Genomic DNA, 17,986 nt, shown 5'->3' with positions numbered 1-17,986 from the left:
AACCTGAAAACTGGTACGAGCCACCTTAAGGCAGGTATTATTGTTCAAAATGGCTAATTTTCAAGGCTAATTTTCTGCCAAAACAAACAAAATTTATTTGACAAATGAGCCACATAGCGATGAATAGTTCAATATGGACTACTCATAGCCAAAGCCTGAGCGATGTTGAAATTTTCAAGTTTGCCACTCAATGTCTTATTTTTGTGGACACATGGTTATAAAATTTTCTTTGAAACTCAAGCGTAAACGGAATAGGCGTAAAACTTTGGCCATGGAAATTAAAAAAGATCAAGCATTATATCGCGACCAAATTCTGGTCTCGTTTGTCCTTAAAAATTTCTTTGGATATGGTGAATCAAATAGGTTTTTGACCAATCAGAGCGCCCGTAGTATCTCAATTATTTTATAAAAACGGATAACAACTCAGGCCTGGGTTATTCGAAAAGTGGATAACGCTATCCACCGGATAAATCACTATCCAGTGGATAGCGTGGTTCGTTTTGTTAACACTTATCCGCTGAATAGCGTTTTATCTGGTGGATAGCGTTATCTCGCTTAGGCTGGGCACAGGGCCCCCAAACAACTGGGCCCTGGAGTATAACAAACGCGCAACATTAACCTTTCAGTATGACAAGGTAAAGGTCTCAGCGCATCAACATATCAGCAGGGCCAGGTAGAGTTAGGTGGGGTGGGGGAATAAAGGGAAGGCATATAATTCTGCAATGGAGGGGTCGGTGAGTCTCTCCTGAGGAACGGTGATTTGGGGCGCGTTGGGGGGTTAAGACGAGTATGCTTTCGGATCTATGTTACACCAATGACACCAAAGATCAGCACTGATTTTATCATCTAATATTATCTAGCCCTTTATTGCGTGATTGTTCTTTACTCTCAAGCTATTAAAATACATCAAGCAATAAAGTATATTTGGTATTGACAAGTGGAATATGACTCGTTTGACTCATGTTAAAAGTTTAAGCATTTAAACTGTGGTTAATGAGCTCTGTAGTCTACATCATAACTGACATCTAAGGTTGTCACCAGTTCTGTTATCTTCCCCCTATTAGCCATTGTGCAATAGCCTTAGGTCAATGTCCAATCAGTAACGCAATCGTTTTACCATATGGGAAATCATACGACAAAGCTCCTAGTGATTTTCCATCATGCTTTCATGTGATTTCAGCGTGCCACACCCCTCCCAATTCCTTCAATCACCAGTCAGTAAAATCCCATTGTTTTCTGACCCTGTCCCAGTTGTGAGCTGGTATTCAAGCTAGGCCGTTGTCCGCTTTCCCCTCCCTCCCTCCCTGTATTGGTGGCTTTGTCCTTTCCCATCTTTTTCCTCCATGTGGCTGTAATTACCTTTCGTGAGAAGGTGGCTTTCGCCTGCTGAACCTTCTCGGTTTATTCACTGTCACGTTCTATTTCTTATATTGTGTAAGCCATAGCTGCTTAGTCAAAAAAAGTTTTTGGTGGGAGGGAGGTGCAACTGAAGCTGCACTTTGCCCACAGTAAGTGCTATGGCCACCCTTGGAAATAGGTCCTGATCTCTCCAGGATGGTGCCATCGTACCATCTGACATATTGATCTGCCATAAGGGCACCCCTCCTCTGGTCTATCCTATGTTACCCCCAAGGAAATGGTCCGGATCTCTCCAGGATGGTGCCATCGTACCATCTGACCTATTTTCCGGGCACCCCTCTTATGGTCCCCTTAGTAACATAGGTTCCCCTAGAGACGCCGCTACTCTAAGGGAGATAGGCTCTGTCTTCCCTACCACCCATGTTTTGCCACTATAATCAGTGTTTTGCTTGTGTTTACTGCATCTACCCAGCATGGGGGGGGGGGGGGTGCAATGTGATTGCGTGGCTTTCATATATTAAATTGCACAGCAGCAAGGTCTCATCAATCATCTGCTCATGAAGTGCATACCACTGAGACCACTAATTATTTCCTTAACTGATAATATCTCTTCACGAGTTCTGTACATCTGTGTTAATTGAGCACGCATACTCATACTACTTATTGTACAGTTGAAGGTCTTACTGAAAATCTTATCAGGGATCCATAGTCTTTCAGCAATGTTTTTTCATTTTATCAGTGGTATCGTGTTATGCTACCACAAATACTTCGACTGCCAGACATGGCCAATTTTGGTATGTAATGAGATAAAATCGAACGAATCTTCCTTGTGCGAAATAGCTCAATGAATGCTGCATAATACCAGTGCGAGTGATTTGGAACACCTAAAAATGAAAGGAAAAGAAACCTCTTGTTTATGTTTTAAAACAAAATGTAGAAACAAAAATTTCATAAACGATAGGTGATAACTTATAAAAATTTGAAGTTCAAAACCTGTGCTTATGAGCTTCAGTGATGTTAAAAGGTCAGTAGAGTACCTAACCAGGAACCCCCGGAGAATTCTGTCAAAATACATCCCCTATCCCTAATTCCCCCCCCCCCAAAAAAAAAAAGAAAAACGAAATTCGACTAGCCCTTCCGTTACGTCAATTGCCATTCCTGTAGTAATTTTAAGCGGCGTGGGGAACAAAAGAATTTGTGCGGGGACTGAATGCACAGCTACTAAAAAAATTTACCCTCAAGAAGGAAATAGCCTGTAAAAATTCCCTATGCCTCCCCCTTGTCTCTAAGTACGCCGCTAGGGTATTTCGCATTCATTTTAAGTTGCACCATTCTCTCTTGTTTCAACATGAGAAAAGATAGTCGAAGCCCCCAGGAAGTCTGATATATTTTACCAAACAAGCATGAATATCCTTTTCAAGGGCAATGTGCATGCACTTGTACTCTACCAGTAAGAAGAGAAGGATAATAGAACCAAGCAGATTCTCCCATTTCCAATGGAACACGATGGGTGTCTGTTAATTACAAGAAATTGATCTATGAGATGACAACGATCTGATATCGATTAACGTACAATCGCAAAAAAAAAGACGCCTCAGTTTTTTTTGTCTCAGTTTTAGTTGCGTTTGGAGAAAGCTTGCTAATCTTGCGTGAACTCCTGGGTGTTTTGTGGTTGTCATAATCTATCATAATCTTCGATTACTACTAGTCTTAATATACCCCTTTCATTTACTTACCTTGTCAACATTGTTTTCGTGGTAGACGTTCCAAGTCACGTTATCTGTAGAAAGTTGTAATTTGAAGCTTTTGGCATAGAGTGCATTTCTTGGTCCTTGCGTTGCCACTGCACATACAGAATGAACTGCACCCATATCAACTTGAAGATAGTCTTCATCAATCTGATTCTTCTCTGTACACCACACCCCATTATATCTTGTTCCGTTCAGACGTCCATAGTGGGGAAGATCTCTTGGGTGTGTTGAGCTTGCCGTCATTTTATCATCTGGTATTATTTTTCTATCCGCTACACCTACAGGTGTGCATCGTGTTTTGAATACTGAAGAACAAGACGAAAACAACTACAGTCAATCACACACGAGCGTGGGAATATCACAGTCCAGTTATGTCAGGGTTTCTTACTTTCTTTCTTTCTTTTTTTTTTTTTTTTTTTTGCTACAGCATCTCTTTGAAGTATTTTTTAAAGACAAGGTTGTAAGCAAGGTGTTATCAATTTTTGAGCAGGAATTTAATTTTTTTCAGACAGGGCTTTTTATTATCTTTTACTAACGGGGAAGACGGATTCACAATCTCAAGAGTATTAAATCAACGATAATGAAATTCTTTACAATGAAAATTAGCGATATGAAAAGTGAACGACGTTTCGATGACTCCATGTGATCATTATTATGTACGAAATACCTGATAGAATTGAATAAATATAAATAGTAAAAATGGTGTGAAAATATTTAATTGTTATGTAAAGAGTTTGGCGCGAACTGAATCTGTTAACTGAATCAGCGTGTTAAGTTTTGGTTTTTATGTTCCTGATGAACAGCATCTCGTAGATCAAGCGGTCAAACTTTGTGCGGCATTTCTTTAAAACTGTAAATTGGTCTTGTAGATTAGTTGCTTGCAGCTTGTGTTCTTCTTTCAGGTGTTTACAAATAGAAGAATGTTAATGTTCGGCGATGCGTTGAAAGAGATGTCGGGAAGAATATCAAACATAATCTGTATCGCACAAATCACATGAAAATTTGTAAACGCAATGTTGGTTGATCAGGGGAGGTTTGACTCTACCACTTTGATGTCATCAATGTTTTTTCTACTAGTAAACAGTGGGCGCTAATCACTACAAATTTTCTTGCTAAGTTCGCTGAGATCTTTTCATATAGCGTCGGCCGATATTTTCACACCATTTTTACTATTTATATTTATTCAATTCTATCATGTATTTCGAACTTGATAAGTCATCGAAACGTCGTTCACTTTTCATATCGCTAATTTTCATTCTAAAGTGCTTTACGAAACTTTTCATGATCAAATAATGAAATGGTATATGGTATATGGTATATGAAAATTTAGCCGTTGACAAAAGTAAGATGAGATAATGACGTGATATTACGTTATAGTTTTCGGCATGAAATTCAAGTAACCGGAAACAACTTGACGATTTTATGGTAACGAGGTTGTCTCATCATCATCAGTTCTCGAGGCGCCAGAAGGCGCATAAGGCCGTCTGTTTAAGTCTAATTCATTCGAGTTCATAATTGCGAGTGATGATAACCGTGTAATTCTTCAAGTGAGCGGAAATGACATTGGAAAAAGTTACCAAAAAAAGTTACAATGGAAGTCAGAAAAATGTTAATATTGTCACGAGTTCTCTCGAGAGACATAATGTACATTGTACATCATGCAAAGATATTTGGCATGTGCCAAAGACATATAAATTTTCATGTATTTAATTTTTCAGGACTAACAGCGACGTTTTAAAAAATGTGATCAAAAAAATAAAGAATATTGTCCATGCAGTACCAGTTTATGGAGTGCATATGCAGACAGTAAGAGCGGAACTGTACGCATTACCAGGTAAGTTATATGTACTTCTTAAAACCCAAAAGTTTTATGCTTACGACTTCTTGTCCTTGGATATTTGTCATCGCAAGAACACGCAGTGAAAGATGCAATTTAATTTTGAAGGTAAACTTAAAAATCTGCCTATACTGGATACCAGCCATATGTATAAGTGAATGTAAAACAAACACACTGTTAAAGAATTGCGCATGTTAAACTTGAATAATCTGAACACTTCAGAGACTTTGAAAATATCATTTCATATCTCTGATGTTTCCGTGGTAGAGGGCTGCTACATGTAGATCGCTCATACATGATGTTTCACTCGTTATAAGCCGCAAACACATATGTTATCTAAATTAATATAGTTGTCTGTTGTTGCGCAACGATCTACAGCAATAACCTATGTAGAGTGTATATATTAATCACACTATGCTGTTTTCAGTTGACCAACGGTACTAATGTTATGTTAAGGTTACCGTATACCTTCAGGGGTGTCTCGCGTCCAAGCGATGTAGCGCGTCCGGTTTAAGCTGTAGATACCTAAGCCCCTATATCAAATTAAAGCTTATAGAGCTGGCTATCAAACCATACCAAAAATTTTGAGATAAAATGAATTGCCAATTTTTTCACGGTCACCAAATGCAAGCGTCCTAATCACCTTTTGGAAGCTACAAGTCAAAGCGAATTTTGTGTTTCGCCAATTTATTTTTTTCCTCGGTTTCAGGACAAAAAGCGCTAAAAAAGCGTGTCTGCGTTTTTCCATATTCAATTGTAGTAAAAAGTTACAGAACATTTTCGAAATAGGATTTAAAAAATGTGAAGTGATCGTACGAAAATCGCTCTCGGAGAAAAAATATTTCGAAATAAACAATTCGCAGACATGTTTTTGTTTTTTATATGTTAATCTAGCTACTGTCCAAATTTGAGGGCAAACAAACAAATTCCGTTTGAGTTGTAACTCTTTAAAGTGTCTGCTTCAAGTGAAAAAATTTCTTCGAGAAAACAGCGCTAAGAAAAATATCTTGCTTCGCAAACAAACTCCGCCCACAAACGCCTTCAACTGGGTTCTCAGATCACCGAGCCAATCAGCGCTTGGAAAATTTATTACCATTAACTCGCGGTGAAATTTACGTGTGAATCTGCAAAAAAACCTTGCGTTTCGCAATGCACTCAAGGCGGAGAGATGATTTTTCTGCAGCTGGGTTTTTCTTGAAGCTGGTTTGGCAAAATGGGGAAGACGAAAAAGGATACAAACATTAGAGTAGCTGGGCGACGAGAACAAACAAAAGAAAGCGCGGCAGAGCAAATGTGCATGGCTAATATTACAATGGATCTCAATGAGTTGGACGATTCATCGGTATCGAACTCAACAAAAGAGTCACTGTAAACATCGCTGTTATCGCTGTCGAGTTCCCAAATTTTACACAACCTTTCTCTTCTCTTGACTCGATCTTTTTGCCCGCTTGACACGTGCGTAGCTTCATCCGCGAGGCCAACTTTCGCTTCTTCACTTATTGATGTAATTTTATTCATTCTTCGCTCTTTCGAACTGGTAAACGGAGTTTTCCGTGGTCCATGTTTACTCATAACTTAATAGAATTACATCTAATACGAAAAATGCTTGGATTAACAATGCTGATTAACTGAGTAGCCAGCCAATTCGTGGTATCCATATCGGTAATATTCCCGCGAAAGTAGTCTCGGTTGATTGCATACACGTTATAGGGCTGTCAATCAAGAGGGAACTTTTACTTCCGGCCATAACGTAAAACATCCATTTCTCCGCCAATATTAGGTTTTTTTCAATTTTGTTTTCAGAAATTAGAGATTACTCTTCGACCATTAGTTTGAACCAAAAATCCAAATTTGAAGAAAATTGCCGATCTGAAGGTATACTGTAACCTTAAAGCACAAATTTGCAAGCATGCCAGGTGTCAACTGGTCAAATGTATGAACTGGGCAGTGTGGACTACAAAATGTTTTGAAAGTTGTATTGGAATGACAAGGTAAGATAGTTTTGAAGCATCTTTTGTAATTAGTGATTTCGCAGACATTGTTTTCATCAAAAAAGATCCATACCCCACATAGAGGTTTTCCTTTAAGAGCTCCGTCCTCCTAGACTGCGAAACAGTCGTATTTTTTGCGAATGCGGGCGACGGTCAATATTCGAACGAAAGGTCTGAAGCCAGGCTCGAGCGCTTTACACGCGAGGATTGCGCTTACGGCGCTTCGCGCCCTCCGAAAACGTCCAAAAACGACGGTTTCGCAGTCTACCCTCCTCCTGATACTTTTGGATGTCCAAAGACTGCTCATGCATGAGCATTGGGTGCGAATATTTTCTGGAACTGCACATTCAGGTTTACTAAGCGAGAACATCAGTATTTATCGTGACGATCTCATTCTGACGAAGCTTAACAAATATACAGCCGTATTTATATGCACAACTAAACAGCCTGAATGGTCCTTTAATTTGATTGGGACTCTACAGTGTTGTAGTGCAATGTTCCAGTTTCTTGTTTAAAGCAATTAGCATTTGCTTAACCAACTTGCCAAGGCTAATAACAGTTAGTTTGCATCTCAGGGCAGAGCCTGCCGTTCTGAAAGTTTGAGGGGTACCTACCCCGCCCTAGCATTTGATTCACAACCGACATTCAATAAGCAACTAATAGTGAAGTACATTTTATATCATTGGAAGGAATGTCATCCGTTGGTGTGCAAAGATTATAACAACTTATAATCGACATATCTTTGTATAAAGAATAGTGATCTTCAACGACAAGTATCAGCTACAGCACGATTCCTGTCAGTCAATATATGAACAGTGTAAATACGGGCAGTCTGGATTAAAATAATGATAATAAAAAAACATTTTCAAAGTAACAATGGCTACCTAAGATATTTCCAAAGGAATATAATGTTAGGCCCTTTATTTCTTAAAGGCATTCATGCTTGTTGTAAACAATATTTCACTTAGTGTATGTTCCACGTGTAAAAATTGTTGTAGAACACAGAGACTACTGTTATGACAGAGATGTTTTAAATGTGTGAAAAATTTTGTAAAAACTGCATGGAAACAAATTAATTAATAATCAAGTCATTTCATAGACACTAACCTGTTTGACACCGCGTTCCACTAAATCCCGGTACACAGCTGCACGTGAACCCATTCACTCGGTCGGTGCAAGTTCCATTGTTGAGACATGGGTTACTAGAGCATTCATCGATATCTGATTCGAGATGAAAACAACAATAAAAACAAATAATAAACACGTCATTTCATATTTTATGGTAGGCCCTTGTTAAAGGCATCATTTTTGGATCTAAATCCTCCAAGTTTCATTGCCTTCACTTTTTAGTGTCATAGCTTTAAATCCCTCCCCTCCCCCTGTCCCAAAACACCAGAAACAAGGTCTATCTTATAAGTGCGTCCCTAGTTAAGTAAATTAAATATACAGCGCAAAGATACATGTTAAGAACTTCACTCAGAGTCGCCTCAGAGATATTATTTTAATAAGGCTTATACAAACTGTACTCAGTCTCCTGATTCTCTTAAGGAATGTTGCATGCAACTTGTCCAAAGAATAAATGGCATGTAGACACTGACCTGTTTGACATCGAGTTCCACTGAAACCCAGTACACAGCTGCACGTGAACCCATTAACGCGGTCAGTGCAAGTTCCATTGTTGAGACATGGGTTACTAGCACACTCATCGATATCTAATTCGAGATAGAGATAGGAATAAATAGAAATAGAAGCAAAGTTATCTCGTAGTCTATCATAGGTTAAAAGCAATCATTTTTGACCTAGCATACATTCTCCAGGCTTTATTGCTTTCAATTTCTTAGTGCCATAGCCTTAAAACCCCTTCCGCCCTGGTCCCTCTGAAACACCAGAAATATGGTCTACTCTATGAGTGTATTCAGAGTTCAGTAAATTATACTTTAAAGAAGTACGTGTAGTGTTTCTGTGGCAAAATTGTACTTGATTGTCGCTCAGAGCTATTGTTTAATTTTTAATGATGTTACTACAAACTATACTCAAAGTCTCTTGATTCTCATTACGAATGTTGCATGCAACTTTTCCAAAGCTAAGAATAACTGGCATGTGGATACTGACCTGTTTGACACCGGATTCCGCTGAATCCCGGTACACAGCTGCACGTGAACCCATTAACGCGGTCGGTGCAAGTTCCATTGTTGAGACATGGGTTACTAGAGCACTCATCGACATCTGATTCGAGATAAAAAAAAGTAACAATAAATAGAAATAGAAGTAACGTCATCTCGTATTCTATCATAGGTCCTTATTAAACGCAACCATTTTTGACCTAACATACATCCTATAAGCCTCATTACTTTCAATTTCTTAGTGTCATAGCCAAAAACCCCTTCCGCCCTGGTCCCACTAAAACACCAGAAATATGGTCTACTCAATAAGTGTGTCCACAGTTAACTAAATAAAACTCCAAAGAAGTAGGTGCGGTGTTTTTGTGGCAAAATTGTACTATGACTTGATCGTCGTTCAGAGCCATTATTTAATTTTAATAAGGTTACTACAAATTATACATAAAGTCTCCTTATTCACTTTACGAATGTTGCATGCAACTTCTCCAAAAGAAATAAAAAATGGTATGTAGACACTAACCCGTTTGACAACGTGTTCCACTGAATCCCGGTACACAGCTGCAAGTGAATCCATTCACTCGGTCAGTGCAAGTTCCATTGTTGAGACATGGGTTACTAGCACATTCATCGATATCTAATTCGAGATAAAAAATAACAATAAATGGAAAGAGAAGCAACGTCATTTTCGTACTCTATCGTAGGTCCTTGTTAAAAGCAATCATTTTTGACCTAACATACATCCTCCAAGACTCAATGCTTTCAATTTCGTAGTGTCATAGCCTTTAATTAAAACCCCTTCCGCCCTGGTCCCACTGAAACATCAGAAATATGCATATCTCTTTTACAAGTGTGTCCAGAGTTAAGTGAATTATACTCCAAAGAAGTAGGTGTTGTGTTTCTGTGGCAAAATTGTACTTGATCGTCACTCAGAGCTATTATTTAGTTTTTAATAAGGTTATTACAGACTATACTCAAAGTGTCTTGATTCACTTTACGAATGTTGCATGCAACTTCTCCAAAAAATAACTGCCATGTAGACACTAACCCGTTTGACAACGTGTTCCAGTGAATCCCGTTACACAGCTGCACGTGAACCCATTCACTCGGTCGCTGCAAGTTCCGTTGTTGAGACATGGGTTACTAGAGCATTCATCGATATCTAATTCGAGATTAAAAAAACAAACAAACAAGTAAACAAACAAACAAGCAAACAAACAAGCAAACAAACAAAGCAATAAAATAAATATTAACAACGTCATTTCGTATTCTGTTATAGGATTTTGGGGACGGAAACATTTTTGGAACCAATATGCATCCTTCAAGCTTCATTACCTTCAATGTTTAGTATCCCCCTCGGTTCCCACCTCCCCCCCCCCCCCCCCCCAAAAAAAAGATACAAGATCTGCATAATAGGAAGTAAATTATACCCCGCAGAAGTACTTCTGGTGTTTCTGTGGCAAAATGGCACTTGAACGCTCAGAGCTATTATTTCAATAAGCTATTACAAACTGCGCTGAAAGTTTGAGATTTTTTTCACGAATGCCGCTTGCGACTTCTGACGAACATGTTTTTCTGAACTTCTTTGCAGTAACTTTTGCCACCTGCTTCGGTGGTTTGCCAGATGCCAGATCCAACATAATGACTGAACATGTGGCTAAACAAACAGTTTAGCGCGAAATGGGCCTGTTTGCACGTTCAGTTCTGGTTTGAGTTTGCTTGTGAATAGCATCTTCTTAGAGATGTAATCAACTTTGCTTGTACATTTTGCATTTCGCAAGCATTTGAAACTGTTCGCTGTGGTACCCGGGCATTTTGTTCGACCTAGTAATACTTGCAAATGAATTACGACTTTCATTTGTGTCCGACCACGCTCTAGTGCAGGTGCTCACGAGTGTATCCAAAATAGCCTACATCATGTACACAGGCGGGTTCCAATTGAATTTATACACTTATTCAACACTATGGAGGGTTTAGCCTTTTGCATCTTCAGATCTTCTTGAGAGCTTCTGACTTACACACACGAGTTCAATGGCCTTATAACTGGTTGTAATTGAGAGTTAAGTGGTAAACAAGCTCCGCTTTTTCTATAATGTATTTCTTGAACTTTTTCTTCGGTTCAGTTTGGGTATCTTGTATGACTGCAAACCGAATTGGGCTCTACCCAGTCCTGTTACGTAACCGCTGTTCTTTACAAAAAGCTAGAACGTTTCACAATACTACCTGCTAGCTACAATAGCTACCTGTTTCACAATATTTCCCTGTGTATCCCATGGCACATGCGCACACATAGCTATTTTTCTCGTAATGTGCAGCACAAGTTCCATTGTTCTGACAAGGCCAACTAATGCATGGAGACTGAAAAGGAAAAGAAAAGGATCTCCTAGAACCAAAGTTACACAAAGTCGTTCTGTCGGCTCTGTTTTAACAGTTTATTACTTTCCCTGATATTTAGTATTTGCATGGTGAGTAGCAATAAAAAAAGTTTTCAGAGTCTCGTTTGAACAAGTTTAAGATTTTAGACGGATAATTTTAAGCTGGGTCCTCCAATGAAACAGACAATTCCTTATTGTCTTTAGGTGCTACACTCAAAGAGCTTTAGTTTTGAGCTATGGCAATATCAGCTCTTCCGTGAAAAGAGGAAATCCGCCAAAATTGCACTGTAAAATCCTTCCGAAAGACTAAACTGTTGTGGCAATTCAAATCCAGCAGTGTTGACGCTTTCAGAAATGAAACACAGCCGAAATTTCGAGAAATGACGTGAAATTTATTAGGAAATCAACAAAGTTGCCACCAGTCCCATTAGAACCTTTTTGCAACGTCAATAAGCATTAAGCCTCCCTGACGTACGCTTTGAAAATAATTAGAGTAAAAACGTCACTGAGCTAGAGCATCAGAATTTGAAAGGAGCTTAGGAAACTACTGAACGTTTTAATTTTGAAAGTGACATTTTATTTACACTAAATTCCAAATAAAGGAGCTCCGAGTTCTTTTAAGTATTTTCTTTTTTTTCTTTTCGGGCTTTGTTTTTTCATCAATTTGAATGAAAAGGCACGACTTTAAAAGATGAAATAATTAAACAGAGAGAAATGTTTGATGTTTTAAAGTTGATTTTTCACTTACCGCGATGCTATAGTGATGATGAAACTGGCTTGCGACGAATCTCTTGGAATTGTTGTAAATGTCGGATGGGAGCAACTCACATAAGATTTTTCCGTTGTTGATATCTGAGAATACAGCCAGGTTAAAGGAGAAACATGACGGTATGTTGACGCAAGCAAGCCCACACTCACTGCTTTTGAGAACATAATCCGAACCAATGTTGGTAATGTTGAGGAAGGAGAATTTGTGAGCCTTAAATTTGGCGTAAGCCATTCCTCTATCTGTGCCTCGGCTGAGAGTTTTACCACCAACATCGATGACTTCAATTGTAGAGATGACGATGAGAATTAGAAAAGTGCAGGTACGACAACTCCAAGAAAAAAACCGTTTGTGACTAAAGGGATGTCTTAAAGTTACAAAAGGAGGAAAACCTTACCCTTAGAACCATTTGACGAACAGACAAGTATCACCAATACAAGAAGATATTTCCCTGGTTCATAAAATCGAAGTTCCATTTTCTGTTGCTGATGTGAACTTACTTCACAGGACGACTGTAAATTAAGAACGATAAGTTTCAAGCACGTTTTTACTTGACTTCGTGGCAGTGGACTGCATTCTTATTGGCTAATTGGTCGATAGGTAATGTAGATTATTTGTTTAATGGTTTACTGCTATTTTCATTCGTAGCCAATTACATGCTGCTAGCCGACGAGTAGTAATAGAGGACCTGCTTTGCATAATATATTCGTTGACAAAGTAGAAAATAAAGTTACTTTTTAATTTCTCTCTCTTGGTATGTAACCTATTTATTTGGAGATTCTACGACCTTAAATTCTTCCGTTTATCGCAAACAAACTGGGAAAAACAAATGGGGAAATATATTTAAAATCTAGGCAGTGAAGGAAATTGACAAAATCTCGAATTTCTCTGCTGATAGAACTGAATTTCAATTTGAAAATATCAACAATGTCCGTTCTTAAAACCATGGAATTAACTGGTGACGTTATATTGGAAAAGCACGCATCATACCTTTAACTTGTGGCTCTATAGTACTGTAGCAAATTGAATTCACAGGGTTAATGAAACAAACTCTAAATTGCCCCCGCTAAATCTTCTCGGTCTCCATCTCTGTCCCTCACTAACTTATGTATGGACGCTATTAAATTAACAGGTAAATTGATGTTTGTCTCCTAGCCTGGAACGCAGCCTCCCCTTATTTTTCCATCCGGCCCGACCTTACGTAGTCAATAAGCATTTTGTCATATGACCACTTGTGTTGAAAATTTTGAAAATTCTGTAGGACGCGATTACATAACATCAGACGGCCGCGCGCGGAGCAACTACAATAAAAACTCCTCAGTTATTTCTTCGCGTCGAACAAGAAGCTCAGAATTCATCGAAAACCACGACTCGTTTTCTCGTGCAAACTCCACATTTACAATTCATGCTAAAAGGCCAACAGAAAGTTGACATAAAGCTGTCAACAATATGTCAAAACCATCAAAAACTTAGCGAGGGACAAACGTTCGCTTCACGCTTCACTGAAATTGTTCACAAATCTTCTTCATCTGAGGACTCAAGAAAATGTCGGCGTCGTTTCAAGCTATTTGTCGACCTCTTGGATTCTCTTGAACAAGGGAGAACCAGCAACTGAATATAAATGACACCGATGTTGGGTCTCGCAAACAGTGCCTGGGTTTACTGACTTTGCTGGCTTTGCGGTGTAGTCAGTGGAAATTACACTATTAAACAGAAGCGAGTTTTATTACATGTATCTTGATAAACTGTACGGTAATGAACGTGTGTTCGTACTCAGTTTGCCTCTTCAAACAACACTGATGTAGAAACTGCAGAGCAATTTATCCTACTGTACACAAGGTATGTTTGTCATTTCTCTGGTTTAGCCAACTTCTCCCAGAAACTCTGGAAACTCGAAGAAAACATTTCACTGATTTAAGCCTATATCGTACTTTGTTTTCTTCGCGTTGCTAGTTTTCTTGCTTTTGACCCACGATGAATTCTTTGATACTCTCCACTGAAAGAAGTTTCGCCTCAAGACTGTTTGCTTATTCCAAAGGTTAATTATTGGACAGTTCATCCAAAAAAGTTGTTTTCTTGAACGCCTACAGGTTGCTTGTTGTTGGCTTCTGAGAAAGTTGTGAACTTCTTCGTTTGTGAGCGGTATTTACTTTCTTTCAAAGCTTTCGGAGTAGTTCTGCATCGGACAGTTCGCCTGGATAGTAGAATTCACTCTCAGAATGTTAACTTTGCAGCAAAAAATTGTTTTTGTCATTAACTCCCATCGATTTTGCTGTACGCATTTCTAGTAGGGCCGTACGCATTTCTAGTAGGGTCATACGGGTTTTTCCGGCCCTACCACTTCGACGCGTACGGCCCTCACACGGGACCTTGTTTCTTATGGTTTTCCAAGGAAATTGCGCGCGGGGCCGTACGGGTCATACGATTAGTGACCTTCTGCTATATTTCAAATTTTCGAAAATTTAAGCTGTCTGTGATCCCACTCCTCTTACTTCTCCCCTTCTTGGGCGTGGGCAAACCTACGCGACCTTCCGCATGCCTGATATTAAATTTTCGAAAATTAACGGTTGTTGCTGGACCCCACTTCCTCTAGAGAGTTATTTCTTTTAAAATTTGCCAAAAGTTTGAGTTCGATATGCTTCTCACAATTCGATAATACAACGAGCCGCGTTTGATTGATCAGTACCTTAAGCTAACTAAAGGGTGCTTTTAACAGGTTGCATTGTTGCTATGGGAGCTTATTGTTCCTTTCGTGAGCTTCTACTAAATTTCAAATTTTCGGAAATTAAAGGTGGCTGTGTCGCCACTTCCCCTACATATGTATATATATTTTTGTATACTTTGCCAAAAGTTGTAGCTCGATATCCTTCCCACAATTCAATAATAGCACTTTAAACTAAAATAAGGGGTGCTTTCACAGTGCAACGAGCCTTACCGTGGGCACCCAGAGACCTGCAGAGAAGGATTTGAAGACATGATTCATCGCAGTTATGCACACAACTTAAGTAACTGTGAAATTAAAGCTTAAGTTGCTTAAGTTGCGGGCATAACTTCGATGATCAATCATGTCTTCATATCTTTCGCCGCAGTTCAAATATACGATCTATCTTTCACATATTTACTTGTATTCTTCAACATCTGCGGGTATATTACTAACTCACAAAGTGACCAGCTCCCAGATGGCATGATAGCTCAGTTGGTAGAGTACTGCACCGATATCGCAAAGGTCATGGGTTCGAATCCCGTTCTTGCCTAAATTTTTTTTCAGGTTTTTATTTCACAATTACTTAAGTTTTGTGCAAAAACTACGATGATCAATCATGTCTTCATGATGAGTGTTGTTGGCTCAAATTTGATATTTTCATGCAACATCTCTGGATGCTGCATGATGTTGTAGTCGTTTGGTCAGGTTAGTGCAACAATGTTGCACCCGGGCATGCGCACTAGATCGATTTTCAATACCCAACATGTCGCAGCACGTCGCAACAGGGTGGCTAAACGCGCGCAACATGTTGCGCCCAACAATGTTGCGATGTGTTGTGTTCAAATGTTGCGATCGTTTGGCCGGAGCTTGCAAATGCTGGGCCAACAATTTTGGGATATGTTGTGCTGAAATGTTGCGACCGTTTGGCCTGGGGTTTACATTTGAACTAATAAATAAAAATATCTACATTTACCTGCAATAATAATAAATTTCAAAGCTTAGCAGCGTTGTCATTCATAACTTGCTGTCCGTAATTTCTTTGGTTTTGACAGAGAAAACCACTTCAAGTGGGTATCTCAGTATCGATTCTAAGGTACGTTTTAACGAGAAGACGGTATTTTTTAATACTCCGTGAACAGCACTACTTAACTGAAGCTTAATTAAGACTGAAAAATTCTGCGTAAGCATAAATAGTTTGGGATTAATTCTTTTCTCGTGAACTGCACGTATTGCAAATGATATCGATGGGAGCCTGACGAATACCATCACTGACGAAAACCTCCTCGCCATCCCAATAGTGCATTTTGGACCAAAAACAATCGTCCATGTCCTAGAAATCACTAAGTTGTCGAGCGGATAAGACCCGGTTCATTCGAAATTTCATGTAATGTGAAAAGCAAAGCCTTGATGATATGTTAGTATATTCCAAAATAAGACTACGATTACTCGTCCAATTATGGAATTCAGAACTCATTTAAAATCCGTCTACAAAGTCTTGGGCTTAACCATAGTAAACAAAGCATCGGGAATGTCAGAATATGTCCAATACAAGAATAATTCTTTCTGTTTGTTTCTAAAATCGGGATGAAATCTTCACACACATGATTCGCCTTTACAAGCGGCAATCTGATTGATTGTTTGTTGGTGTGATATACATTCACTCACTCACTCACTCACTCACTCACTCACTCACTCACTCACTCACTCACTCACTCACTCACTCACTCATCCATTGACCCGCTCATACCATAACCCAGATCCGTTGACTAAAGCCTGGTTTTCGCTAGCGAAGCAAGTACAAGCGCAAGCACAAGCGCAAACACAATTAATCTTATTTCACCGGCCGTGAAAACGGCCTTGACCCAGGCATAAGCGCAAGCACAAGGATCAAAATTTTTGCTTTTTTTTGTGCTTGCGCTTATGCTTGCGTTTGCTCTGCAGCAAGAGAAAGCGAAATACCTTTCAGGCATAACACAGGCACAAGGATATTTACCACACGTGGTTACGTTTGGCCAATGAAAGCACTGTATCCAAATTACCTCGCGCTTGAACAATTTGGAAGGTTCGGATGATTTTGCTTGTGCTTGTGTTTGCATCGAACTTCGTTTCACTCAGTTGGGTCTTCCCTATTGCTTGCGTTTGTGCTTACGTCGCTAGTCTGTGCTTGTTTACAAAAAAAAAAAAAGAAAGAAAAAAAAAAAGAAAAAAAAGATCAAAAATGTACGATGAGCTAATTATCACATTACATCCGACCAAACCAATGGGATAAAAATTCACGAGCTATGGCATTCATTAGGAAGCTTCTATACTGGTTAAAACCACGCCATCCACGTGAAAATAATCAAATTAAAGTGCCGGCTACGAGCCGCTCAACTTGGTAAGTGGATCATTGTGGCAATTTTGATGCCACTGAACTGAGTTTTAATCCGTTGGTCATATATCATTTATATATCAAGCTAGACAGGCGAAATATGAAGTTAAAGCCAACTGGTATTGTTAAGAAATAGTGCAAAACGCAAGGGTAAGAGAATACATGACGAGATGTGACAGAGTTGAAAACATTGATAAAGTTATCGGTGATCCTTGTCCGAGACGTTACCACAAAGAATTGAAACTACTGCTTCCTATCCAATTGCCAAAGCAAGTCAAAATCTCCGTATTGCCGGTCCTCATTATCTTTCCTATTTTTTTTTTTTTCGTTCTTAGTTTTCCAGTATCACTGATTTTCCTCCCCCTGCTTAGACCATCCGTTGCGAGAGTTTGAACGCTCCATCGATGTAAGGTTGTGTTTATATAACTTTGATAAAATCTAAACTGAATGATCTTCAGTTAGGCATTTACGATCGCAGGTTCTAGGGTCTCAATGGAAAATGTTCGTATTCTCGTTATTGACCTGGAACTAACTTGCAACTGAGGCCAATACGGGAAGTCTTTTCAAATGCAAATGACATAAATGTTTTTTTAATGACATTTTCCCGCATGAGCCTCCATTGCAAGCTAGTTCCAGTCCAATACCGAGAGTACGAAAAATGGTCTATTTTAAGTGTAGGCTTCCATTTTTTTTTAATTTCTTTGCTATCTTTTGA

At 39.0% G+C, this 17,986-nt stretch overlaps 1 protein-coding gene across 4 annotated transcripts; it reads right to left on the bottom strand.

Moving 5' to 3' along the window:
- Positions 1–1,840: 1,840 nt before the first annotated feature.
- Positions 1,841–12,743, bottom strand: LOC145482810 (uncharacterized). 4 transcript variants are annotated; one of them, XM_081461452.1, is made up of 10 exons: positions 12,594–12,743; positions 12,179–12,477; positions 11,299–11,413; positions 10,104–10,217; positions 9,579–9,692; positions 9,051–9,164; positions 8,537–8,650; positions 8,046–8,159; positions 3,096–3,415; positions 1,841–2,243 (listed from the first exon to the last, which is right to left on the bottom strand). In XM_081461452.1, the coding sequence occupies exons 1-10, from the start codon at positions 12,670–12,672 to the stop codon at positions 2,109–2,111; spliced, it is 1,518 nt and encodes a 505-aa protein (XP_081317578.1). In that variant the 5' UTR covers positions 12,673–12,743; the 3' UTR covers positions 1,841–2,108. The 4 variants fall into 4 exon arrangements, with proteins under 4 accessions (XP_081317578.1, XP_081317580.1, XP_081317579.1 ...); XM_081461454.1 differs by having other exon boundaries at positions 12,179–12,282; XM_081461453.1 differs by lacking the exon at positions 9,051–9,164.
- Positions 12,744–17,986: the final 5,243 nt, after the last annotated feature.

This window comes from Orbicella franksi, chromosome 3, assembly GCF_964199315.1.
Source record: "Orbicella franksi chromosome 3, jaOrbFran1.1, whole genome shotgun sequence".
NCBI lineage: Eukaryota > Metazoa > Cnidaria > Anthozoa > Scleractinia > Merulinidae > Orbicella > Orbicella franksi.
This window is presented reverse-complemented; position numbering and strand designations above follow the sequence as displayed.